Source organism: Pseudonaja textilis, chromosome 15 (assembly GCF_049901715.1).
Source record: "Pseudonaja textilis isolate UNSWEBS1 chromosome 15, rPseTex1.2, whole genome shotgun sequence".
Taxonomy (NCBI): domain Eukaryota; kingdom Metazoa; phylum Chordata; class Lepidosauria; order Squamata; family Elapidae; genus Pseudonaja; species Pseudonaja textilis.
In genome coordinates this window covers 1,043,556-1,070,000 of record NC_142004.1, presented here as the reverse complement: position 1 = coordinate 1,070,000, position 26,445 = coordinate 1,043,556, and the positions used below count along the sequence as shown (strand labels likewise).

The 26,445-nt window shown below is 50.9% G+C and overlaps 2 protein-coding genes across 9 annotated transcripts in view; one reads left to right on the top strand and one right to left on the bottom strand.

Annotated features, from left to right (window-relative positions):
• The window catches only part of CUX2 (cut like homeobox 2), a 79,474-nt gene extending 59,944 nt beyond the window's left edge, over nt 1–19,530 (top strand). For 2 of the 3 annotated variants that reach the window (XM_087913290.1, XM_087913289.1), the window contains exons 5-23: nt 431–547; nt 844–964; nt 1,551–1,627; nt 2,292–2,358; nt 3,090–3,138; nt 3,266–3,370; nt 3,887–4,078; nt 4,630–4,688; nt 5,215–5,263; nt 6,475–6,574; nt 7,295–7,446; nt 7,535–7,940; nt 9,072–9,173; nt 10,121–10,908; nt 11,920–12,079; nt 12,764–13,030; nt 13,786–13,974; nt 15,332–15,605; nt 16,468–19,530. In XM_087913290.1, the coding sequence (XP_087769416.1) occupies nt 431–547; nt 844–964; nt 1,551–1,627; nt 2,292–2,358; nt 3,090–3,138; nt 3,266–3,370; nt 3,887–4,078; nt 4,630–4,688; nt 5,215–5,263; nt 6,475–6,574; nt 7,295–7,446; nt 7,535–7,940; nt 9,072–9,173; nt 10,121–10,908; nt 11,920–12,079; nt 12,764–13,030; nt 13,786–13,974; nt 15,332–15,605; nt 16,468–17,254 (4,061 nt within the window). In that variant the 3' untranslated portion in view covers nt 17,255–19,530. The remainder of the gene's footprint in view (nt 1–430; nt 548–843; nt 965–1,550; nt 1,628–2,291; nt 2,359–3,089; nt 3,139–3,265; nt 3,371–3,886; nt 4,079–4,629; nt 4,689–5,214; nt 5,264–6,474; nt 6,575–7,294; nt 7,447–7,534; nt 7,941–9,071; nt 9,174–10,120; nt 10,909–11,919; nt 12,080–12,763; nt 13,031–13,785; nt 13,975–15,331; nt 15,606–16,467) is intronic. The other variant, XM_087913291.1, reaches the window with a different exon arrangement.
• On the bottom strand, nt 18,050–23,551 carry PHETA1 (PH domain containing endocytic trafficking adaptor 1). 6 transcript variants are annotated; one of them, XM_087913292.1, is made up of 3 exons: nt 23,197–23,394; nt 21,901–22,602; nt 18,050–21,052 (listed from the first exon to the last, which is right to left on the bottom strand). In XM_087913292.1, exons 2-3 carry the CDS (start codon nt 22,037–22,039, stop codon nt 20,220–20,222), a joined length of 972 nt encoding a protein of 323 aa, XP_087769418.1. In that variant the 5' UTR covers nt 22,040–22,602; nt 23,197–23,394; the 3' UTR covers nt 18,050–20,219. The 6 variants fall into 6 exon arrangements, with proteins under 6 accessions (XP_087769418.1, XP_087769419.1, XP_087769421.1 ...); XM_087913293.1 differs by having other exon boundaries at nt 22,402–22,602; XM_087913295.1 differs by lacking the exons at nt 21,901–22,602; nt 23,197–23,394 and adding an exon at nt 23,501–23,551.
• Between the last annotated feature and the right edge of the window lie 2,894 nt (nt 23,552–26,445).

The window sequence follows — 26,445 nt, the reverse complement described above, 5'->3', positions numbered from 1 at the left end:
TATCTATCTATCTATCTTTCTTTCTTTCTTTCTTTCTTTCTTTCTTTCTTTCTTTCTTTCTTTCTTTCTTTCTTTCTTTCTTTCTTTCTTTCTTTCTTTCTTTCTCTCCCTGCCTGCCTGCCTGCCTGCCTATCTATCTACCTATCTATCTATCTATCTATCTATCTATCTATCTATCTATCTATCTATCTATCTATCTTTCTTTCTTTCTTTCTTTCTTTCCCTGCCTGCCTGCCTGCCTGCCTGCCTATCTATCTATCTATCTATCTATCTATCTATCTATCTATCTATCTATCTATCTATCTATCTATCTATCTATCTATCTATCTATCTATCTATCTATCTATCTATCTATCTATCTATCTTGGGAAGGCCCATGGGAGGTGGAGGGCCTCCAGGGTCACCTCTGCCTTTCTCCTCTCCCCTCCAGCAGACCCTCTGCCCACCCTCGAAGGGCGGCACCAGCCCCTCCACTGCCTTGGCCCCGAGAAACCCCCCCTGAAGGAGCTGAACAGGCCCTGGAAGAAGGAGCTGCTGTTCCCCAAAGGTACCCAAAGTGATCCTGCTTCTTCCACGGGCAGCCTAAAGTAAAGGAGTAGTAACTTCCCTGTTGCCTCAGCACAGGGAAAGGTTCAGAGGAAAAACCCACCGGAGCCAAGCCAGGGTCCATTAGGGCTTCAAGGCTGCTCTTGGAAGGGCACAGAGGAGTTTTTGCATGCGGTGAGCCTCGCGGATCCATGGTGGTTGGTCCCCACAGGTGAAATGATCTAAAGGAGGCAGATGGCAAGGAAATCTAGCGGAGACCGATCCTGTTGCTGATGTAGATTTCCCTTCCCCCCACAGAGCAGAAAGATGGAAGCCTCACCGGTGGACTGGCAGCTTCGGAGGCCAAGCTTGCTGGGCTTAACAGCAAAGCCTTGCTGACCGACTCCTTGTTGCAGAGAAATGAGGTTGAGAAGCAAAAGTACGTGAGTATGGGAGGTGAGGATGGGAAGGTGGACGGGAGAGCTGCTCCCGTCAAAGGAAAACGTATCACAAAATATAAGGACAGGAGGTGGTTTTAAGTCCAGCCTTCCCTGAAATTTTAGGCTCCGCCTTCTCCTTCTTCCGCCAAGATCTAGAAAGGTTGCTTTTCAGCTCCATGGTCTTCCTTGCATCCACATTTATGGTGCCTGAGGATTTAGAAGGAAAGACCAATTTTTATGTAAAAAGCCCCCGTTCTTCCTCAGGGAGCTCCAAAGATCTTGGAAAACCATTCCTCTACCAATTCATGAGACTCAATTGAGGCCTCATCATATACTAATAAATAATAAGACCCATGAATCAAAATCGGTCAACGTTGGGCCCTTTGGACAGCCTCCTCCTTTTAATTCCTTCAAATCGAAGATGTTCTCTAGATGTTCTGCAAAACCAGCTTCCTCCGTCAAATAATTGAAGCCAATGGAGAGGTTGACTCCAAGGGGATGGACCTCAGGCTGGAGAAGGTTGCTTTCTTCTGGGCTTTGATGGGGGTGCCAGGTCAACTCAAGGAGTTACATCCCTTGTCTTAGGGGCCTTCAAGAAGCGCAGTTCACTTTGGCCAGCCGGCTGGGCGAAGCAGAAGAGAAGATCAAAGTCTTGCATTCAGGTACTTTTAAAGATCGATGGAAACCCAGTTGAAGATGGCAGGAGCACTTCCCGTGGCTTCCTCCTGGGCCATGTTAATTCTTGGTGGGCTCAGGCATTTGTGAAGCTCAGCATGGCACCTTCTGTTTGCTCCATTTAGCTCTTAAGAAAAAGCTGCTTGTGAGAGCTGAGTCCAATTTTCTTCCCTTCTCTGATGTCTGCTGTTTTCTCTCAGACATCGGAGCGATGGCCAAACTCCCTTTTTCCTTCAGTCTCTCAAACCTTTCCCTTTTTCATGACATCCAGCCCTTACCTGAAATTAGCATTTGGCTCAGCCAGGTTGAGTCAGCCTGAAAGAGAATTAATTAGTCAAACTAACTTGAATAAGTGTCACAATCTCTCTCAAACCACCATCTTAAAAGGGAGCAACGCAAACCAGGATGCCACGTGGCAAATGCCAGGATCATTGGCAGAACTTCTGCTCAATTTTAAGTCTCTGGGTTGAGAAAGACGTCAACTGGTGGAGCCAACAAGTTTACGAATATTTCCTTCCCCCCCCCCCTAATTATCCTATCATCCAGTTGATGACGGAATATTTACTAGCCCCGAGTAGCATTCTTTAAGTACAATCCCCTGGACGTACCTGTCTTACGCTTCGTTTTTCTGTTCTCCCCCTTGCTGGCCAGCACTAAAGGCTACCCAGACGGAACTGGTTGAGTTGCGATGTAAATATGACGAACAGGCAGCTTCCAAGTAAGTTGGTTTGTCCGTTTGTTCTGTCCAGTCAGAGTTGGCTTGTCCTTATAGCTTATGTCTCCCAATCGGGTTGTGAGGGTTGCCTGGTGTCAAAATAGGAGAACCTTTCGATGAACATTTGAAAAGGGCTTCACAAATAAAGAGAGGCTTAAGAAATTGTAGAAGAAACGTTGCGTATGTGCTTGGTTTCTTTCCTCCCGGCTTCCAAATATTTCCAGCATCCTCAACTGATGCTCTGTCATAACTACGATTCCCCGCTGTTCTCTTCTCTCGTACGTGACGGTGCTAAGAACTCTTAATCGCATCATAGGGAACCAGGTGGGCTTTGATCCTCTCGTGGGCACCTTCCTGGCCCCTGGTGTGAAATAACGTTGCCTTTGATCAAAACCGGAGGGCGTGGAAAGAGAAGTGGGGCGGGCAGGCATTTCGCTGCTGCTTTCCATCCCTTTTCAAGGTGAAAGAAGAAAAAGACCCCCGGGGCCTTTTGAGGTTCATGCACTTCCCACCCACCACCCCACTATCTAACACTTAAGTCACCGAGTAGCCAGATTCGCTGGAGACTTAAACAAGGGCAGGTCAAAATCTCCGGATGTTTGCTTTTCCCATGACAATCTGAGGGCCGCTTTGGCTTGGTTCATGCTTCTTTGCCCCTTAATGGGGGCATCTACTCCTACTTGCCCTTGTAGATGCTCCGGAGGTCAACCGTAACTCTTGTCTTCTTGCCCTAGGACAGAGGAAGTGGCCATGATCATGACAAATCTCGAAAAAGCCAACCAGGTGAGCGACAGGCGGCCGTGGGCTGAAGGCCTTTTGGCTGGTCAATGAAAATGACTTGAAGGTCTCAGGAAATGGAGGGTCGGTTCCCATCCCAAGTTCTGATGGCTCTGATTCTCCTCTTTTCCAGAGAGCTGAGGCTGCCCAGAGGGAGGTGGAGAGCCTGCGGGAACAGCTTGCTACTGTAAACAGCTCCCTTCGCTTGGCTTGCTGTTCTCCCCAAGGACCAAGTGGGGTGAGGACCAGAAGGGGATCCTCATCATCAGTCAAAACAGGGAAAGCGGGCTCCCAGGGGAATTTCCAGAGGCACAAATCTTCCATTTCCAGACTCCTCCTCATTCTACGACGTCTGGGTTGCGGACCAGGCTAATCTAACGCTGAGGGACGCTTTAGCTTGGGTGTTGGCTTCCAAGTCTTAAGCTAGGGGGTCTGGCCCGTTTGCTGCTAGCGTCTTGGGTCTACCTTCAGTTTTAGAAGAGGAGCAGCTGATAGGAAGTCTCCGGTTTGCTCTCCGTTGAGAAAGCATCCCGTGAAGATAGGGATGATTCTAGTGAGGGTTTAGCCAGAAGCCGAGACCTCAAGCTGGTTTGTTTTGGTGCGCGGACATGTGTCTTTCACAATGATGCATGAAACGGTCTGCCTGGAATTGACCCAAGAGAGAAAACAAACCAGGATGTAGTCCTTGTTATTTCCAGCCAGAGAAACCCTCAGAATGAGTAGATCCTTCCTTTGAGATGCCTTCTTTCTGTAGGACAAAGTGAATTATTCTTTGTGCCCGGGTCCACGGCTAGAGGCTGCCTTGGCCGCCAAGGATCGGGAAATACTTCGACTACTCAAGGAAATTCAGCATCTGCAAAACTCCATGCAAGAAATAGAAGATTCTTCGGCCAATCAAATTGCAGACCTGGAACGGCAGTTGGCAGCCAAAAGCGAGGCCATCGAAGTGGGTATCGTTTCCGTGGCATTTCCCCAAGAATCGGGTGTGTGGGGTGTGTGTGTGGAATTAAATAAAATCCTTCCTCTTCCACCTCCCTGAAGGGAGTCGGATAAATTTTCCAAGGATTAAAATGGGACGGAAGGATTTCCCACCTGTTTTAATCTTGGCCAAATCACCCAATTACCTACTTCGTCCCATCACTTTAGTTAAAGGTGAATGCAGGGTTTTGTGAATAGTTGCCACCGTCTATAACAGGGGTGTCCAACCTTGGCAACTTTAAGACTGGTGGGCTTCAACTCCCAGAGTTCCTCAGCCAGCTTTGCTGAAGTTGAAGTCCACCAGTCTTAAAGTTGCCAAGGTTGGACACCCCTGGTCTGTAACACACACGCAACACTTTAATAATTTTTGAGCTGGGCTACGTAAAAGGTGGAAGAAAGACGTGCCTTTCTTTTCGTCTTTGAGATTTGTTTCAGTCCGCAGACTTTTGCCTTTGAATCGGGATTTTTAAATATTTCTCTGTCTTTGTGTCTCTCTCTTTGCGCTTGTGTGTCCTTTAGAAGTTGGAAGAAAAACTTCACGCTCAATCAGACTACGAAGAGATCAAGACAGAACTGAGGTAGGACTCCGCCTTTCCTTGGGTTGTATCGATGGTCCGTCTCTCTGTAGGAGCTCCTGGCCAGCCGTGCCTGTGTGGTGGGCCAGCTCCCCTCGTGTGCAAAGCTCCATTTGCACGAATGGAGCCTTGTGCACAAGTGCTCTCGGCTCTCAAGCACTCTCCAGCCGCGTGCAAAACCCCATTCACGCAAGCACAAAGGGAGCTGGGTGTGCGTACCTGCCCCTCGCACACCCCACACGCCCCTGTGCCATGCCAGGCCACCCAGCTGGGAAGGTTGGGGGCCCCTGGGGTAGATGGACGTGTTTCTCTCTCGGTGCTTGGGACGGCCTGCAGAAGTGACCCAAGCTTTGCACGTGAGATTTGGGGTGGATGAAGAGGACGAGTGGCAGGCCACAAGGGAACGTCCTTCCCTGCTTTATATCTTCAAACAGAGCTCGGCAGAAGAACCGGGCACTCGGACTCTGCCCGGAGGCTCTTTTTAGCTCCTCATTCTCACCCACCTCTTTTTTTTTTATTTCTTCTGCAGCATTTTGAAAGCAATGAAGCTGGCCTCCTCCGATTGCAACCTGTCCCAGGTAAGTTGGAAGCCTTCCCGACAGGTGCACACACACACACGCGCCTTAGCTTCAGCCTCGATCAGGTTATGCTGCAGTGGGCACTGGCTGCTCTGTTTCTGAAAAGTGTTTGCCGGCCGTCAGAGGTCCAGAGAGCTGAGATCAGGATTATCCAGCATGGGAAATCAGCACTTTGAGAAACTTCCCATCAATTGAAATACAGAACCTTCCCTGGCTTCTGAATATTTCCGGGCAGGGTGCAAGGAAGGAAGGAAGGAAGGAAGGAAGGAAGGAAGGAAGGAAGGAAGGAAGGAAGGAAGGAAGGAAGGAAAGGGGAGGAGGAAGGAAGGAAAGGGAAGGGAAGGAAGGAGGGAAGGAAGGAAGGAAGGAAAGGGGAGGAGGAAGGAAGGAAAGGGAAGGGAAGGGAAGGAAGGAGGGAAGGAAGGAAGGAAGGAAGGAACGAAGGAAGGAAAAGGGATAGAGGGATGGAGGGAAGGAAGGAAATAAGGAAATAAGAAAGGAAGGAAAGGGGAGGAGGAAGGGAGGAAGGGAAGGGAAGGGAAGGGAAGGAAGGAAGGAAGGAAGGAAGGAAGGAAGGAAGGAAGGAAGGAAGGAAGGAAGGAAGGAAGGAAGGAAGGAAAGGAGGAAGGAAGGAAGGAAGGAAGACCACGAGGACTTCTAGGGCCTTCTTCTCAGGTGGACCCTGTCATTAAGAATTGGGAAGAATTTTGCCTGCACTCTGCCCACTTCAGAAGTATTTTCAGTGGATACAGAATAATTAATCCCTGATGTTTGGGTGAGAAAGATCTCTCTCCTTCCTGGATCATTTTTTTTTAAATTTAAACTCTTTGAATCCACCAGGCTTCGCGTTCCTGGATTGGTAGTTTTTGAGCCTTGGTTTATTTCTTGCATTTACCCCCTGCTACTCCACCAGATGGACCTCCAAGTGGCGAAGAACAGGAAATTCACAGCAGAAATAGGAAAGCGGTGCCTGATCCGATGGCTGAACTAATTGCCCCGTTTTTAGGGTTGACTGGAACAAGTTGCCGTTTTAATGGAGTTCTTTTTGTTGCCGGTCCTTGCGCTACGCATGAGAGTATTTTTGGTTGACGGGCACCTAGGGTGGCGAGGGATAGAAAGTCAGGGCACCGCTTAAAACAAAAACGGAGGAAAAGAAGGCCCTGCAGAGGCGAATTCTCACTCTTTCCCCTCTTGTTTGGTCTTTTATTTAGAGGATCTCAAAACCCTCCGACGCGCTTTTTCTGGGAAAGGATTCCTTCTACGCATCTCGGAAGTTCCTCTTGGAAAAACCAAACCTCACCACCAATCCTGGTAGGGTGGCGAACAGATTGAGGGGGGATAATGGTGTGTCAATGCCAAGACCCTTGTTGGGATTATTTTGGGGGTTAAGGGGATGGATTAGAACCGCGTTTCTTCAACCTCAGCAGCTCTCAGACGGGGGGACTCCAACGCCCAGGATTCCCCAACCAGCCAGGCAGGGATTCGCACCCGCAGTCCTTGGCACAGGCGGCTCATCTATTAGAATGGTGGAAGCGGCAGGAGGGAGGGTTTAAGGCAGGGGCAGGGACCTTCTCGGTAACTTTAGAGCGGTGTTTCTCCACCTTGGCAACCTGAAGATCGGTGGAATTCAACTCCCAGAATTCCCCAGCCGGCCATGTTGAAGTCCACAGATTTTCAGGTTGTCAACATAGAGAAACGCTAAATCTAAATCCTAGGACACCTTCCAAGTTATGTGTTGGACTTCAACTCCCAACACTCCCCGGGGGATTATCCACCACTCTATCCACTTCTTCCTCTTCCATAAATCATTCCAATTGGCTAAAGTGCCTTCCATAAACAAACAATGGTTTCTTCCTTGGAAAAATCGTGGGTGAGCATCTGAGAGGGGTCCGCTTCCTTCCCCTGGCTTTCCCAGGCTGTCCGATGTTCCCAGCTGTCCCCTGGAGCTCCAGATCCCATCCTCCCCAGCGGGCATGGTCCAGGGAAGCTATAGTTGGTGCGTGTGTGTGTTCCTCTCTCTTTGGTCTCTAGAGGAGGATCCCTCGGAAGACGAGTCGGTGAAGGACTCCATGGGCCCCGAGCAACCTTACTCATCCCCCCAGCAGCTCCTGCCCCCGCCCAGGGAAGACTCCACCTCCCCTCCGCTCCTCCAGCCCCTGCTGGCCCCCACGGTGGCTCCAGAGGTACTGGGGCCCTTTGCAGCTGGGTCTTCGGGGCCAGGGGTGCTGGCGAACCCCCCCCCCAGCGTGACTTTCCTCTCCCTCCACACAGATGGGGCCCCCGGGTTACAAGAGCGAGAACGGCAACACGGGCAGCTTCCCTTCCGCCTTCTATGCTGCCAAAGGGCTGGTGCTGCCTGCGAACCCCAACGACGGGAGCCCCCCGAGTGACCAGTCGGAAGGCAGCACCCCCAGCTCAGCCGACGAGGAGCACCTGGACACGGCCGAGATTGCTTTCCAGGTGAAAGAGCAGCTGCTGAAGCACAACATCGGCCAACGCGTCTTCGGACATTACGTCCTGGGCCTCTCGCAGGGCTCGGTCAGCGAGATCCTGGCCCGGCCCAAGCCTTGGCGCAAGCTGACCGTCAAGGGGAAAGAGCCCTTCATCAAGATGAAGCAGTTCCTCTCGGACGAGCAGAACGTCCTAGCGCTGAGAACGATTCAGGTGCGCCAGAGAGGTGAGTGGTTCACGGCAGGGAACCTGGGTGGGGTGTGGGGTGCTGGATGTCACATCAGTGCGACAACTCCTCCTCCTCCTCCTCCTCCTCCTCCTCCTCCTCCTGCTTTGAACTCAAACTTCTCCCTGCCTTCTCAACTTCTCTGTGATTTCTTAAGCAAAGACCAACCAGTTGAGGTAAGTCACCCGCGGTCTTGGTCTTTCCTCTCCGCCTTGCGGATGCTCCTTGAGTTTTAATTAAGACAATACTGCTACCCACTAATCGACTTGAGGTAGGATACAGCTCCATTTTGGAGCCCCACGAAATGCACACAGCAAATCCAGGAGGTTGGCCCAACCAAACGTGTCCTTTGAGAAGCTTGATTGGGAGTTTGAGTCAACCCCTTGGAGTTGCCAACAGGACATCGTTCACGGCTCCAGTTTTCAAGACCTCCAGACCAGTCCCACCACACAATTCAGAACCAGAATGACTTCCATTTCTGGGGGAAGGTTGCAACTCAACAGGTCCACCTTGGCCCACCTTGGCCAGCCCTGGCATTTCAGAGGGGACTGGGAATCTCTTTGGTCTCAGGGAGGTCACCTTTTGTATCTTAGACCCACCAATCTGTCTGTCAGATTCTCGGTCTGTCTGTCAGGGTCTCATCATGGTAGCAACCAAACGTTGCTTTCTCCAAGGAGAGAGGTCTACGTTTGCAAGGATTCTGTTATAGTATTTATCATTTATGGGAGAGTTTGAAGCTTTAAGGAGATTATTTCCTAGGCGGCCTCCATGTTTCACCCATGGCATGTGGACCACTGTTGCAACTGCATCCTATCTGAAGCCCTGGAGAACCACCAGAGGTTCTGCAGAAGGAGATGGACCGAGGTTCTGCCCCAAATATGATCTGGGTGTCAGTCTTTGTGGCAGGTTCTTAGTGAAAGATAAGAATTGTTCCGGGATTATTCGGTTTTTTTCTTTCCTGCTGTCTCCCATTCCTCAACCCAAGACCCAGATTCCCTCCCTAACCACAAGAGATGCTTCTTCAGACAGGACCTTCTGAAGAAAAGTGTCTGTAGGTAATTCCTTGACTTTAGGCGAGTACAGCTACTCCAGATCCAATGACGGTCTCCACTCTTCCGTCTATTTGATCAGGAAGCATTACGCCGAGGATTAGGACTCCAGAAACCGGCTCAGATGATGCCATCAAGAGTATCTTGGAGCAGGCCAAGAAAGAGATTGAGTCCCAGAAAGGAGGTAAGAGGCCCGTGGGGAGGGTAGAGGCCTTTGGGGTACATTTTGGCCCTCTGAAACTGAAAATTAAGAGGCCGTCGCCCAGATACGAAGGTGAGACGTGGTTGCTTTAAGTTCTTCTTCACTTTGGCCCTTGGGTAGTGGTGGCCCTAATCGGATGCATTTTTAAATCCTTCCTTCAATAAATTCTCATTTCTTCTCTCCATCTCAGTGAAGTCAGGGGCAACCTTTAAATACTCTAAACACGGCAATAACTCCCTCCGTTCCCTTGAAATTAAAGTGTCATCTGCTGCCCTCTGCCGGTTCCCTTTAGGTACGAATTCCACCACCTGTCCTGGCTTGTCCTTAAGCCAAGGAAATAATTCTGTGTCCAGGCAGAGGAGGGCCATAAAACCTCAAATAAAAGTTTCTCTCCGTGTGTGTGTGTGTGTGTGTGTGCGCGTGTGCGCATGTATGTCTGTGTGTCTGTGTGTGCGCACACGCGCTCAAGGGAAGGATTCCCCTCCCAGTCAAAATTCTCTTAAATGCAAATTGACGTAATTGACAGCTTTTAACTCCACTTGCGTAATTGACGTCCCTACGTCATCAGCATCCATTCGCCAATGATTTCCATTGACCGAAATGATGTGAAAAGGTCAATTGCATCTTGAGACGATTGAAGCCGGGAGTCTGGGCTGCTTCAGAAAGCGGGGATTCTGCCTGATCTTTTGAAGTCTGAAAAGATTGTCCACGGGATCTGAAGTTGGGTTGGAAGAGACCCAGGAGCAGAATGGTCTGCGGGGGGTGGGTGGGGGGAGGGTCCTATTTGACCCCAAGCGTCCCATGGCCCGTCCTAAGTCTCCACGTTGCTCCCTGTGCAGCAGACACAGAGCAGCTCCTCCTGGTTTGGGTTCACGATGGCTTGGTGGGACTCCATCCCACGTTCCTCTCTCTTTTGCCCTGCTCCATAGGGGAGGCGAAGAGCACCTCCGCGCCCCAGGCGGCCCCCAACGGCATCAGCACCAGCAGCTCCGAAGACGCCATCAAGAACATCCTGGAACAGGCCCGCCGTGAGATGCAAGCTCAGCAACAGGCCTTGCTTGAGATAGAATCCGGCAGCCCCAGCCAACCCATCTCCACGCCCCCTGCAGAACCCTCCCCTCTGTCCGCCTTCAGCCAGAACATCGTCCGCGCCTACATCAAGCAGGAAGAAGGGAGTGGGCTGGGCAGCAGCGGCAGTGGCAGCGGTGTGACCCAGGCCCCTCTGACGGTGCTTTCCCCTGCCGCCTTCGTGCAGAGCATCATCCGCAAGGTCAAGTCGGAGATTGGCGACGCCGGCTCCTATTTTGACCAGCACTGGGCGTCCGACAGGAACCTCCTCAACCGGCCTTTCACCTCGGTGTCCCCCTCCCTCTCTTCCTCGTCCAGCTACTCCAGCATGGCCAACGGACGAGCGTGGCCACGTGGGGAACTTGGGGACTCTGGCCCGAACGAGGAAGACTTGCCCACCTTGGAAGACGAACCTCATCGGGGGCTAGAAGTCAAGTCAGAAGCGGTGGGTTCCGACGCCCAAGGAAACGGGCGCTTGTCTTACTACCCATCCTATGTGCCGAGGACTCTCAAGCCCACCGTCCCCCCGTTGACCCCAGAGCAGTACGAGATGTACATGTACAAGGAGGTGGACACCTTGGAACTCACACGGCAAGTCAAGGAGAAGTTGGCGAAGAACGGGATCTGCCAACGCATCTTTGGGGAGAAGGTAGCTCAATCGTCAGTCGCGAGGAAGCCGGGTTGCCTGGCTTGAGAAGGGAGGTCAGCAGGGTGATCCCAGACAAGGTTGTTATCATGCAGAGATGGGCTAGATAAGATCTCACCTTTCACCTGACCCCCTTTCTTAGCAAGGGAAAAACTGCCAAGGGAAGCAAAATGATTGGTAGGGCGTTCCTTGTTTTTGTTCTGTTGTTTTTTTAAAATACTGCTTGTGCTGGAGCAAACCAGACCTCCTCTTGGTCTGTCCAGAGCGGCCAAACTGCAGTAGAAGATGGAGACATACCGATGTTCTCCTGCAGCTGACCTTTTTGGAAGCGAGCTCTCTCGCCAGCCATGGTGGTAATTAACGGCCTTTGACACAGATCTGCCTTCCCTTCCGTCCCTCTGGCCCCCTTGGAAATCCCCTTCCAAGTTGTGAGATCCAGTTAGATCCCATTTCCAACCTCAAAGGCAGGAGCCGCACGATTACCCCAAGGAACGGGGCTATCCAGGAGCACCCCAACGTAGAGAGACCGAGGGAGCGTGTGTAGTGTTGAGGGAGTGCAAGACAGACCAAATGTGTGAAAGAGATACGAGCGAAGGCAAGCTACGGAGAAATTGGAAATAAAGTGAAAATGCTCTTGCTGGCGACACGAAGGCTCTGATTCCTACATTATTTTTCCTAGACCAACCCAGATTCCCAGCAAGCTTGATTAGAATCCATTGATTGCCTTGGCTGAATTTATCTTTTTCCTTGAGGGGTATTTTTTTTTCTGCAGACTTTGAATGCTGAGCTCTGCACGTGGCTCAGATGGGCCCTTATCTTCTGGCCTTCGGGAAGCTGTTGAGATCCCTCCCTTGTTTCGACAGCGGGTTGGAGCTCAGGCCTTCCTTCATACACGCCTCCCATTCTCTTGCGTTTCCCCCCTTGAGCGTTAGATGGTTGTTTGCATTCTTCCTGCCTGGCCTCTCGGCTTTATCAAGCCGAATCGAGATGTCAACATCCTCCCCTCTCCTTCAGGTGCTGGGGTTGTCGCAAGGCAGCGTGAGTGACATGTTGTCCAGGCCCAAACCGTGGAGCAAGCTCACCCAGAAGGGACGGGAACCATTTATCCGGATGCAGCTTTGGCTCTCTGACCAGCTGGGCCAAAACATCAGCCAGCAGGCCGGCCTTCCTCAAGGTGGGCACCTCCATCCTTGGCCCTCACTTCCTGTTTATCCTGGGCAGCCAAAGCAACCCCATTGCCAACTCGTCAAACTGTCCTATGCCTGTTTTAGTAGTTGCCATAAGAAAAAAAGTGGGGGGGGGGAGGGAGGAAATCCGAAAGAGCAGTTGAAATCAAAAGTACATTCCAACTCTTCTCTTTAAAAGACTGTAACTAAACTACCAGAGCTTTTGCCTGGGAATATATTTATTTGGAGAACGTGAATGAGGACACCCAGGCCGTGAAGGTGCTCAATTGGAGAATCTGGTTTATGAGACACCCGGGGGGAGGGAGGGGGGAACAGGGTCACAGGGGACTGTAAATTACATAAGTCAGAGTTGGCTTTATATAGGGCAGTGCCAGTATGTCGCCTCTAATAAATCTTTTCAAGTTTTTTTGAAGTTTGGCTCGAGAATCATGATTTAATTAGAGCGATTGCTGGAATCCTGACACCCATAACCTTTGGCCACCCTTATTTATTGTTCTTCTGCAGTGCCTTTTAGCTATTTAAATCAGTTATGGTGCTATGAAGACGCCCTCACAAGGCCTTGGGGGTCTTCTCCAGTCCTGGAACCAATTCTCCTTGTTGCTGTTTGCAACTTCTTGGAAAATAATCGTTTGCATTTCATCTCCTCCCTTCCTTCTTTTCCCCATTCACAGCCAGCCCCAGAGGGTCTCCGTCTTCTCCTTCCCCACCAGCCAGTCCTTCTGAGCAAGAGGAAAGCCCCCCAGAGCCCCCGAGTCTTGCCCTGGAAAGCAGCAAAGAAAACCAGCAGCCGGAAAGCAAAGCCGCCTCCTTGCTGGGTAGCAAGTTGTGCCCCAACCACAACTCTGTTGGCATCCAGGAGATCGTGGCCATGTCCCCTGAGTTGGACACCTACTGCATCACCAAGAAGGTCAAGGAAGTCTTGACCGACAACAACCTTGGTATGAAGCCACAGGTGGCCCTCTTCCCAGGAGTCTTGGGTGGGGTCTTGGTCTATGACGGAGGCCAAGAAGAACTTGTACCCACCAAGAACTTGCTCAGATATTCTCCTGTCCAGAAATTTCAAGGATTGAGGACTTCATAGCCAGTTGCTTTAATCTGAGCAGTGCATATTTTGCTTCTCCTCTGCCAATTCAGTAGGGTGGAGATAACTAAATTAAAAAGGGTTGGGCAGAAGGAGGCCGTCTAATTAGAACACACGCTGGGGTCCAGCATCGAGGACGTACTAAAAGCTCTTGAGGGGTTTCTCCATTCCAGGTATACGGCTAATCGTATTTGTATTTCTGTAGTATGTTCCCAGACGGATTACGATGGGAATTAGGTCAGGGACTGAGAAGGTGCTACCATTCCAGAGAAACAGGCAATAAACTGGAAGCTTAAATTGAGAGCTCGCCATTGTGGGGGGAGGTTGATTGCAGAATTCTTCTCCTTATCAGCTGGAATTAGCGCCGCCGAGTAAAATTTTAACTCCTCCGGGACAAACTCGCGTCTGCTTCTCCCCAGTCCTTTGGAAGAGGGAGAAACCATTTTCTGGTACTCCCTGGATGAAAGAAACCGTGGCAACAGCTGTGCGTAAAGTTAAAAGAAACAAAATATGACCCCCAATTTTTCGAAGGGCCTTTCCTGCTGAAAATGGTGACTTTTATCCTGGCCCCTCAACCGCAGCCTCCATTTTCCAATTTGTCTCCCTGCTTAGGTCAGCGCCTTTTCGGGGAGAGCATCCTGGGCTTGACGCAAGGCTCCGTCTCAGACCTCCTTTCCAGGCCCAAGCCTTGGCATAAACTGAGCCTTAAGGGAAGGGAACCGTTTGTCCGCATGCAGCTCTGGCTGAACGATCCTCACAACATTGACAAACTCCGGGACATGAAAAAGCTGGAAAAGAAAGGTGAGGAGTCCTCATTCCTCACCCGCCGGGCTTGCAGTGGCGAAGGGAGAGGGGTTGGGTGCAGAAGCCGGCCGTGGGGTGGAGCTTCAGATCTCCTCTGGAGATACTATGCCCAAGTTGGCGGAACAAGACCCACCCTAAATCTCTTTAAGAGGATATCCTTTAAGTCAGGGCTCTCCAACCTTGGCCACTTTAAGACTTTGGACTTTGCTGGCTGAGGAACTCTGGGAGTTGAAGTCCACAAGTCTTAAAGTGGCCAAGGTTGGAGAGCCCTCCTTTAAGTTGTTTAAGGGAAGGGTTCAAGAGGACAAGGTTGTGTCAACAACTTCCTTCTTGCTTGCCCAAAAAAGGATGCTGCTGACATAGGAAAAATGTCAGGTTTCCAAGTGATGAAATCCATTAAGAAAAGAAAAAGAGCAAAGTCCATCTTCCAAAACAATTTCTTTTATTTACAATAGCATCAAATTGGCAAAGTCTGTTGTAATTCCGGATCTGACTCAACCCGGAATTACACCACATAATATTGGAAGTTAGAAACAACCTCTAAAAGTCACATTCCCCAACAGAAGCAAATATTTGCCTGGTGTCATCAGTCTCCACCTCCAGGTCTCAGCAGGGTCAGTTTTCGTTCCCACGGGAAGAAGAACCTCCTAGCCTAAACAACTCTATCTCTACTCCTCCCCACTGAGGAATGTGGCAAGCCCGAAACCCTTCCCCCCATAACCAGCAAAGAGAAAGAAAGAAAAAAGGAATGTATAAAAAGGCTAAATAAAATGGCTACCGGCCCTTGTGACTTTTTTGTGATGATGGAAGCTCACATCCTTCCAGGGTTAATTTCGGACTCATTCTGGCACTCGGTTGCTGGCCAGCAGACTAGGCTGTGATCTGTTCTTCCCTCCCTTGTTTTCCGGTGAGCAGCTACTGATTATAGCTGGTTCTCGACTTACAACAGTTCATTTAGTGACCAAAGTTACAACGGCACTGAAAAAAGTGAATTATGACCGTTTTTTTTGCATGTTAAGTCCACGGTCACATGATCGAAATACAGATGCTTGGCAACGGGCACGTATTTATGACGATCACATGATCCCCTTTTGCGACGAGCAACATCCATGGGGAATGCAGATTCACTTAACAACCGTGGCAAGAAAGATTGTAAAACAGGGCAAAATTCACTTAACAAATGTTTCACTTAACAATAGAAAATTTGGGCTCCATTGTCGTCGGGGATCCGTGGCCACTTCTCAAAACCCATGGACTGATTGGGATTTAGAAAAATGAAGATGTGACTCCCCCTAACCCCTCCCCCCCCCAAAAAAAACCCCCAAGGCTTCCTCTGATTTTCTCCCGTCTGCAGCGTATCTGAAACGTCGTTACGGGCTGATCAGTGGTGGCTCCGACAGCGAGTCCCCCAACCCTCGTTCCGAGTGTCCCAGTCCCAGCCTTCAGCTGCAAGACCTCAGCCTCCTGCAGATCAAGAAGCCAAGGGTGGTCTTGGCTCCGGAGGAGAAGGAGACCCTGAAGAGGGCCTACCAGCTGGAACCGTACCCCTCCCAGCAGACGATCGAGCTGCTCTCCTTCCAGCTCAACCTCAAGACCAACACGGTGATTAATTGGTTCCACAATTACAGGTAAACAGCAGGTCAACCCCACCTTGTTCCACCTCTCCTGTGTCAGACCCCAAGAACGGCACACGGAGTTACTTCAGTTTCCTCCTCCTCCTCCTCCTCCTCCTCCTCCTCCTCCTCCTCCTCCTCCTCCTCCTCCTCCTCCTCCTCCTCCTCCTCTTCTTCTTCTTCTTCTTCTTCTTCTTCTTCTTCTTCTTCTTCTTCTTCTTCTTCTTCTTCTTCTTCACCTTCACCTTCACCTTCACCTTCACCTTCACCTTCACCTTTAGACAGAATCTTGCCAGACTAAAGCAACTAGTTGTAGAACTATAACTATACTCTGGGGAGTGCTAGGGAGGAGCTGTTGTGTCAGATAGTTCATGACCGATGAAAGGTAGCACTACATACTGGTTAGGTGTGAACACAACCACAAAACCTTCTAGGCTACTCGAGTATTAATGTTGTGCTTTCGCATTTGCAGTGTTGGCCTCGCCCTCAGATTTTTCTGCCCTTGATAAAGTCCACTAACTTTCAGGGAAAAAAAATACATTTTTTTTCTACATCCCTATCATGGCTCTGTACGCAATCACCCACTTCTGCCTACTAAATGAAATCATTTTCTGGGTGCAAATGCAGAATCGGGGGACAACCCAGCAAAACACCAAGCTTGCCCTGTTGCAAGAAAGCGGCCCACTGGTCTTTAACAGGAGGGGTTAACTGTGTTGTGCAAACCCAGTCCAGGAGTTGAGGCAACTCAAGAAGCTCTCAACCTCCTGAGCTACGTTAGCCTGGTGTCTGTCTTTCTTGTTGATGGATTTTTTTTGGGGGGGTGGGGGTGTGTGTGTCTCCTGTGGTTGCAAGAACCCCTGGCCTTTTTCCTCGGCAGGTCTCGGATGCGCCGAGAGATGCTAATGGAAGGCAGCCAGGACGACACAGATGCCGAGCAGAGCGTGACCCCCGCCGGCCCTTTGCTCAAGGGGGCCCAGCCCCAGAGCCCCGACTCAGAAGGGGAGGAGCAAAAACCCACCTTCAGAAACGTGGAGTGCCAAGGAGAATGCAAAGCGCTGGTGGAAATCAAGGAGGAGCAGCTGGAAGCTGGCGACAAAGACGACCGAGTCAGCAGTAGAGATTGTTGTTGTCCAGAAGGCGAGTTAGAGCCCGTATCTGCATCCAGCCCCACGGAAGACCCAGAAGAGCCTGGCTGCGTGGGCCCACACAAACCTCCCAGCCTCACCTGGGCCAGCACCCTACGTAGCAAGACACACCTGCACGGGGCTCACAACTATTCCAGTTTCCATAACCCCGTGGAGACCGAAGGCCGCGAGAGGTCTCCCTCGGACCCCGTCAGCTTTAAATCCGCCTCCGAGTCCTCCCGTTGCAGCCTGGAAGTTTCTCTAACCTCTCCATCCGCCGCCTCCTCACCGGGACTCCTCATGTCCGTCTCCCCTGTCCCATCCTCCTCCGCTCCCATTTCCCCCTTGCCGGTGAGCGTGGCGGCCACCAAAGGGCAGAGTGCCAGCCCAGCCGCAGATACAGGCACCACGGCGCCACCCAGCGCAAAACTGACTACAAACACCCAGCGGCGGAACGAGAAAGTGGCTAACCTCAACAGCATAATTCACCGGCTGGAAAGAGCTGCCAATCGCGAGGAGACTCTGGAGTGGGAATTTTGAAGGGCTGAACGGAAAAAAGAAACTTGTCAGAACCCAATACCTAAATAACGTTGTCCAGGTTCTAAACTCCACGGAACACGTGGACAAAAACAGGGAGTCCTTAGCAGAGTGTATAGAAAAAAAAAACCAGATCTATAAATATATATATATATATATATACATATATATATATATATAAACACACAAACACACATATTTTATTAATTTCATCAAGTCTAAGGAAGAGACAAAATCGGCTGCATTTTCTCGAACACGAGAGATCGCTGCTCTTTCTTAGCTCCGAAGGTAACCTAAAACCGAATTTTGGGGGTTTTAAATGTGAAAACAGACACACAGGAACAAACTGAGAACACTTTTAGAAGGAAAAAATATTAAAATAATATTTATAGACCTCTTTTAGATATTTTAATAAAAGGAAACTTTGGAATTTATTAACAGCTCAAGCTGCTTTGATATTAAAAGATAAACTGTATCAGTTGTATCATTAAATGCCCACTGAAAGTCTTGTAGTTTGCCACTGGATGAGATTAAAGAGAAAAAAAAATATTAAAATAAAATAAAAAATAGGAACCTTGGCTCATTGATCCAAGCCATCAAGAAGCACTATGAGACTGACCAAAACGTTACTAAACTTGATTGGCAGACGCTGCGTTTGTCTGTAAGACTTCGTTCTACTCCACCTGTCAAGAAACGGTTCTCTTGTAGTCCATGAAGACTCTAAATTTGGAACCTGCGGTGCCCTCTTGAGTCTGCTATTTAGTTTGAGTGGTATGTTCCTTTCCTTTTTATTTTGTCTGTCTTTCTTTTTGAGGCAACACAGAAAAAAAGAGAGAGGTGTTGCATGCGATTGTGTGGAAATATGTTTTCAAGGGCCTTGTTGAACAAGAGGTACCCCGATTCCAGAGAATGACTTTCTCGCCTTTACAATCCCATCCAGAAAGGGGTGTTTTTTTCCCCCACTTAAAAAGCATCCTTTAGTTTCAAAAAAGGTGCATTTGCTAAATGGAACCATCTGTTACGACTCTGGTTTCCGCCAGAGAAAACTTTCAAGCAGAGGCGTCCAACCTTGGCCACTTTAAAACTTGTGGACTTCAACTTCCAAGCTGGCTGAGGAATTCTGGGAGTTGACATCCACAAGTCTTAAAGTGGCCAAGGTTGGACGCCCCTGCTTGAAAGAGAATTACGACACTTTTTTTAAAAAAGCATGAAAATAGTCCCTGCCTGCTTAGTTCAACATTTCAGGGTTGGAGGAAAGCAGATATTTTGACACCTTTTTGACCCGGAGCACTAAAAGAGAACAGAAATGTTTTCTCCTTGGAGTAGCAGCAAATACATTTAATAATAACGGTATGAATTCACCCCACCCACGTTAATTCAAAGCGTGGGAGAAAAGGTGAAGATTAAATCCAGGCCCTCTTCCTCCTCCTCTCCGCTTCCCAAGGCCTTCTCTGGATCCCTCTTCCGTGCCAGAAAGAAGGAAGGATGGAAATAGCCAGTTTGGGGGAGGAAGCTGGTCCTGGATTATTTAAGTAATTCCCATCCACTTGACTTTTATCTCCAAACTAGATGAAGAGCTGGTGGGACTGTCTTCGAACTAGCAGGTTTCTTCGTTCGATGGAAGTTTTCATTATTTGAAGAAAAGAGACCCTAACGGTGGCCCCCCGTCTTCTCCTGCTTTTAATGGAGTGATCTCCTCACGCTTTTCACCCACCCATTGATTTGTTCCCACAGATGCGATAAAACCCTTTTGAATCTAATTTACAAACAGGGAAAGAGAAACCAGTTACCTCCCCCACACACCCCAATATATATATATGTTTGGCCTTCCCATTATGTGCATTTTTAAAATCAGAACTGAAAGTATTTTTATATATTTAATGTTTATTTCACCCAGTTTGGTCTATCCGCCGAAAGAACCTGGAAATGTCATTTGCCTAGAAACCCCTGAACAAAATCAACTTCTATCTATCCAAATAAAATGTGGAGTGGGATCCAGGGATTCTTCTTCACCAAAAGCTCGAGATTAGTTTTAATGGGACAGGATTATTCTTATTATTATTTTTAACGAAGCACTTAAGTGTTGGTTCTCCACCCTTGAGAGAGACCGGTTGTGTTCGAACCTGGCGAGGTGCGTCAGTTCCCCTTTTTCTAGGCGCCTGTACTGTACTTTGAAACAATTTCTACAAGATTGACCGGAGTTTGTTAAATACTGAAAAAAGGCCTATTACGTTCTGTAAAGAGCCGTTAAAAAAGGAAAATACAGAAATTCTATAACACCTCGGCCTGATGTCTCCCGTTTATTGCGCTCAAGGTTTGGGCCTCCGAGTTAACGGCTGCTTTTATCCACTCCTGTCCCGCAGAACGAATAAAGCAAATTTTCCAGGGAAAGCAGCTCTCCATTATAAATGGCGGCGGCCGAAGAGGCTCCTCTTCCAGGTAAGAAAATGCTGACAAGGGTTAGTTAGTTAGGCAAAGAGAAGATGGCGTTGCACCTTTGGAAGGAGGAGGCTGAACTGTTCCAGTCCCTTCGTTTCTTGATTGTAAGAATACACGCCGTTTATCGTATGTGCGGACCTCCTCGCTGGATTCCCAACCCTCTGTGCGTCCAGGGATCGAAAGAGGCTCCTGGCTCACTTCGGTTACTTTGCTTCCTGGGCCTGTGAGTGTTTCCAGAGGAAAACCTTTTTCTGGTTTCCACCAACATCTCATCGCGATCCCTGAACGGTGGAGGCCTCCAGGAGCTAAAAAGTTTGGCCTGGTGAGGAGGGGTGGGGGTTGGAGGAAGGGGGAAGGATGTGAGCTGGCACCGGCCATGATTTTTCCATGAATCACAGAAGGGGGCTATCGGCAGACCGAAGTTTCCCGGAGTCTCATCTGCCAGACGGCCTTGCTGGGTTTTCCAAGAGTGGCTGAGCCTCAGCCGGTTCACTTTTTCCAGGAACCGCCTCTCCACCCCTGGGGGGTTTCAAAGGCTGCTCTCCTCCCCCTCCTGGCCCTCCAGCCAGGCCTTCTGCAACGCCACGATCTCCTGGCCGTACCAACCATGCAATTGGGAGAAACACACGCCACTTGGAGAGGGTGGGCTGTCTGAGCTCAGCCCACCGGAGCTGCTCGGCAGTGACCGCCTACGAGGGGGCAACGGTGGCGGTTTGAGCCCCCCGTCGTAGCTCTTGGCCGTGCTATAGGAGTTTACCCCTCTGCAGGCAGGAGACCAGCTGGCCGAGGCCTCCGAGTTATTCCATAAGGCACAGCCGTTCTCTTTCCCGGGGACGCCAACGGGCAGGGCTGGCTTCTCCCGCGGCAGGGCAGCCAGTTCCAAATTGGGAGCCGTTTTGTTTTTGCGATGCAGCAGCCGCTGCCGTCTCGGGCCCGGCTGGGCGCCCGGGACGGCCGCCTGCATCTCTTCCAACTGTTTCTCCAGCTCTCTCACCACCAGGCGCAGGTAGTCGAAGCTGGCTCTGGAGAGCGCCTTGACCCAGCGCTCCAGGGCGGGCTGGCTCTCGGCCGCCAGCACGTAGGTGCGGGACTTGGGGCCGTCGAACCGGATGGCGAAGGCGAACTCCTCGCTGGCCTGGCACAGCTCCACCGTGCAGCCCTCCAGAACGATGACGCCCACGGGCTCCCGGCTCTCCCGCTCCTCAAAGTAGAAGAGCATGTTCCCCCTCAGCACGAACCAGCGCCGGTGGTAGGCCGTGTTCCGCTCGCCCTTCTTGTGCAGGAAGCCGACGTGGTCGGCCGGGGAGGCGCAGGTGGCGTAGAAGGAGAGGCTCCTTTCATTCAGCTTCATGGTGGGCGTCCCTGGGAAGGAGAAGCGAGAAAGAGGAGTGGGTCCCGGCAGCCATCTTTGACGCCAAGGGCCACTTGGGGCCTTACCGGTCTCAAAATGGCGGCATCTATTGCAGTGTTTCTCTGCCATGGCCAGTTTAAGGTGTCTGGACTTCAACTCCCAGAATTGCTGGCTGGGGAATTCTGGGAGTTGAAGTCCAGCTATCCTACAGCTGGCCCTCTTTCTTACCTCTGCTCCCAGATTCTCCCTTGTCATCAAATAAACCTCCACAAAGGTGGATTTATCGAAGCCAAGGAAGTTTACCACACAGCCCTGTTCGGTATAGTGCTGGGCCTAGAGACTGGGAGATGGTGAATTCTAGTCCTGCCTTAGCCACGAAAGCCGGCTGGGTGACTGCCAGCCCAACCCATCTCATAGGGCGATGTAGGAAGAGGAAGGAGAGTTCTATACAGTACATCTGGCACCTTAAGGGGAATAAAGGCAAATAAATAAATGCAGGGCCCTGGGTCCATCTAAGGGCAGTGACGGCCTCAGGACCAAGAGGGGAAACGGCGGCTCCATCAAATCTGACCAGCAAGCAAAGCAGAGCCCTGGCCGGCTAGTTGCCCCCTTCAGACCATTTTAAAAGGACGATGCGGACAGACGACGGAAATCAACACGGCCGGAGTTGCTCATCAGGTCTGACCGCTCCTGCCCATACGGAACCAACCGAGTCATTGCCACCCACACTTATCCTCTTCCAAAGTAACAGCTGCCAACTTCATTGTTTGGAAGGAAACCACTTGGTTGACAGTTGCAACACGTGCCTGGCACCGAGGCGCCTGCAGGACCGAAAACACACACGCTGCCAACGCCATACATGCCTCTGAAGCCCCAGCGGCTGAGATCGTGTATCCCACCGACAAGCTAAGGTGGCAACCCTTCAAAATCTGGCGAGGAGGTTGCCTTTCCACGGCCGCCTGTGTTTTCGGGGAGTGTGTTGGGCACACAGGCACCATCTGGTTCCCAGCACCGCTCAAGAAAAGGCCCGGTGGAAGAATATTGTGGGCACAGCAGTCACAATTGGGTCACGTGGGTCGGTGGTGGTGGAACCAATCCAGAAGAAGGGGTGCAACAAACCAGGATAAGTGAGAGCCGGTTGGCAGAGCCCAAAACTCAGAAGTCCATGTTTTTCAGGGGGGGGAGAAGGTGCTGCCACCGGCCTTCCTAGGAGAGGGGTGTGTAGGGGGTCCCCGTTCTCCTTCTTAAAACTCCGCTGGAAAGAACCAGGAAAGGCACCAAAGAGAATTTTTCTGGGAGAGACGTGGGCAGGAGGCCAAAATCTTGAATTTGGGGTCCTCCCTTCCCGGTGGTCACCTGCCTGGCCCCGGTGTGCAATTCTGCAGCCTAATTTACACCCCCGGAAGGGCATCCTGTTTGGTGTGCCTGCTGCGAAAATAACGGGCCTCTCTGGGTGGGGGCTTTTCTCCCAACTCCTCTCTTTCCGTCAGCAACTCGTATCACAGCACCCCAAGTTCTCCACCCCAATGTCTTTGGCCACGTTCTGATTTGGGTCCGGCGGCTGGAAATGGGAGAAAATCAAAGCCAGCTCAGAGGAGTGGGAGGGGGGGGAGGGTCCCCTCAATTCTACTTCTAGGTGGCCTTTGGGTATCCGCTGGCATCCCTTGAGCCCAGAACGCTCTCCCCCACCTGGACAAAAACCACTGCGAGGAGGAACAAGAGAGGAGGGAGACCTGGAAAGGCCAGACCTGGGGGAACCCGCTGCCCCCCCACGCCCCCAATCTGGGGCGGTGGGCAAAAGCAGAGCCCCTTCCCAACTCCCCCCACTCCCCTTCCCTTCCCTGCCCAGCATGGAGCTGCCCTCTGGGAGCCCACCAGAGAGGGTCTCCGGGGTGGGGAGGAAGACGCGGGGGGGCTTTTCTGCAGAAACCATCCCACCCCCACGCCTGGACCTTCCGGAGGGGCTCTCCCAGCCGCCTCCCCCGACCAAGGCTCGCTGGGCTCGCGGGCTCGAGCGCCTTCCTAGCCCAGCCCGCTTCTTTGGCAAGGGGCGCTTCGGGGCTGAGCAGACCCTCCGGGGGGGGCGGCCCGGAGTCCCCGCGGGGCTGGCTGGAAAGGAACCGGGAGCCCCCCCGCCTCACCTGCCCGCCCTCACCTGCCCGCCTCCGCGGGGGCTCCTCCGGCGGCTTCAGCGCCCCGCGCGCCGCTTCCCTTTGTCCCGAGCGCCGCCTCCTCCAGCGCTGGGAAGGGGGAGGCTGGGCTGGCTTCGCCTCTGGCCGCCCCCGGCCTTCCGGTTCCTTCCAGGCAGGCCTGGAGAGCCCCCTGCCCTGCCCCGCCCCGCCCCGCCCCGCCCCGGGCTGGCCGCTGGGAGAAGCCGCGGAGCCCCGGCGGGCCTTCCCTTCTCCCTCGCGCGCCGCCTTTCAAACGCCCCCCGCGGAAATCTCTCGGCAGGCGCTCACCTGTGGCCCCAAAGGTGGTTGGTTGGTTGGTTTTGTTTTTGTTTTCCTTCCCAAGAGGCACCTGGACTTTCCGGTTTTTAAGAGATTAACAGAGGTGGAAGGGACCTTGTAAGGTCATCTAGTCAAACCCCCTGCCCAAGCAGGAGACCCTACCTACACCATTTCTGACACATGGCGGTCCCAATTTCTTCTTCCAGATTATTGTTGTTGTTGTTGTTGTTGTTGTTGTTGTTGTTGTTGTTATTATTATTATTATTATTTTAACATACAATAAATCCATTCCATTTCAATGGTGTGTCGATTAGGTACATATTTCACGTGCTTAACAATTACTAATAATATTCTTCTTAACAGTAGAACCATATAATAATAATCACGTTCCCATATATATAAGTAATATTCAGTATATCTATTACACTAGTTTCTCTTATTGCTTTATAATGATGTCTAATCCCTTTTAATTAATTTTATTTTCTAGCCATTGATAAAACAAGTCCCGTACCATGTAATATCCAGATTCTTCTTTTTCTTTAATTTCTAATGTTAATCTATTCATTTCTGCACATTCAAATATTTTTTCAATTATTTTTCCTTCTATCGGTATCTTATCACTTTTCCAGTTTTGAGCAAATATGATCCTAGCTGCTGTTAATACATGTATAAGTAAGTATGTTTTTTTTCTTTACTATAAAGTCCAGTCTCTTCTTGAAAGCCTCCAGGGATGAAGCTCACACAACTTCTGTTCTTGGAAGTCGTTTCGCTTCTCATCCGAGAAGCTTCTTCAGTTCTCAGTTCAGTTCTTCTTTCGAGCCGAAGAAGCCTAAGAAGGATGAGAAGTGAAACGTCTTCAAAGAAAAAACAGGAAGTCCAGGTGCCTCTTGAAAAAAGAAAAAAGCACCTTTGGGACAAATGTGACCTGGATGGTGGAGAATCTCCCTAAACCAGGGCTCTCCAACCTTGGCCACTTGAAGACTTCAACTCCCAGAATTCCTCAGCCAGTGCATGCTGGCTGAGGAACTCTGGGAGTTGAAGTCCACAAGTCCTAAAGTTGCCAAGGTTACAGACTAGCCCTTGAATGGGCTCAAGCTAGTTATCGATCCGGCCACTAGATGGCGCTTGAGCCACATGGATTCATTTGCAAGGACACTTAAGAGCAAAAGCATTAAGAGCAGATTTGCAATATACTGTGTATGTTTAATATATTTAATAATTTTGCAGTTTATATCCTTTAAATATATATACTCCTTTAAATATATATATATATTCTTTTGAATATATATATTCCTTTATATATACTCCTTTAATATATATATAATATATAATATATATTATATATTATATAATATATAATATATAATATATAATATATACACTCCTTTAAATATCTAGGTATATATATTTAAAGGAGTGTGCAAAATCCTTCAAAGCAAGCTTATCAAACGACAAAGTGTGCCTTGACGAGCATTGTAAGCCTCCCATACTTAAAACTGGCCTAAATTGAGAAAGGTTGGCTTAAGAGACCCCATAAAGACTAGAGAAAACAAAGCCAGACAGATAGCAATTTCCCTGCAGTTGGTTTTTGGGTGTGTGTGAGTGTGTGTCTGTTGTGTTGCGTGTTTTAACCAAGTCCCACTTAGTCTCATCCAGCATACGGAACCAAAATCTGATTTATTTTTTCGCCTTACACCCAACTGCAATTGTCCAATGCATTAAGGTTGGCCAGTTTTTGAGAGTTTCTTCACCGAATTCAGTGAATAACTGAGCCATTAACCTGCCCGGCAATCGGGCCGCGTGAACAAGAGGACACCAAGAAATGTGACTTCCCGCCCTGCCTTCCGAAGATGCAGGCAGTGCCTTCGTTTAAGGCTACCCAGCTTACGAAGGCCGAAGGCCGGTTCCCGGGTTAAACAGAGCTCTTAATTTTCATCCTGGTGCCATTAAAATAAAAGAAAGGCGAAGAGCTTTGGAGGAGCCGGCTCTGCTGCCCTCATTTTATGTTATTTTTAAACGACTTTCTGGCTCCTTGGACAAACAGCAAAAAGGAAGTTGGCCCCGTCTTTGAGGGCTTCAGGGGGGGCTTCCGTCTTGGCCTTTGCAACTGAGTGGGCTGTAGGGCAGGGGGCTCCAACCTTGGCAGCTTTAAGACCCGTGGAATCCAAACAGCCAGAATTCTGGGAGTTGAAGACCCCAAACTCAACAGTTGCCAAGGTTGGAGCCCCCTCCTGCGGGAGCCTGGCCTTCCCAAGCTGAGGACCCTTCCCTGGGGAAGAGGGGGAGGAGAGGACACGGCTTGATATCCTCCCTCTGCCCCTTCCTCCGCAGAGGGCGCTGACCGCGTGGCTTTGGCGTCGGGAAGAGAGTGTGAGTCCCGCGCCTCCTGCTCCGCTTTACCCCTCCCTCCTCCTCCTCCTCCTCCCCCTCCAAGGCCCCCGGCCTGACCCTCCTCTGCCCGCATCCGCTCCGAGGCTTCGCACGTTCGCTTAGGGCCGCGTCTTTTCCCAGGCAGGTATTGGTGGGGGGCAAATTCCCCGGGGGTCTCCAGGTCTTGGCAGCCCCGGGTCGTGGAATGCGGGGCGGGCGGGGGGCTTTCCACGCCCTGCAAACAGAAGGACCCCCCACCCCCTCAATGGAGCTTCCCAGCCGGGTCCCCGACGGCTTCCCACGCCCGCGGCCGGTTCCAAGCGTGGACAGGTGAGAAGCACCTGTGTCTCCCCCACCCACCCCACCCCGGGCCCCATTTCTCCCCGCCCCTCCGGAGGAAGAGAGCCGAAAGCGGCCCCGGGCGCCTCTTGGCCGCCCTTCCCCGCCGGCTCCTTCCTCCCTTCGCCCGGCCGTCCGCTCCTTCCAGGCGAGCCCAGGCGCCTCCTCCTCTCGCCTCCGCCTCCGCCTCTCGCCCGCCAGGGAGGCGTCGTCGGGCCGGGTCGGCGTCGAAGCGCCTCCTCCTC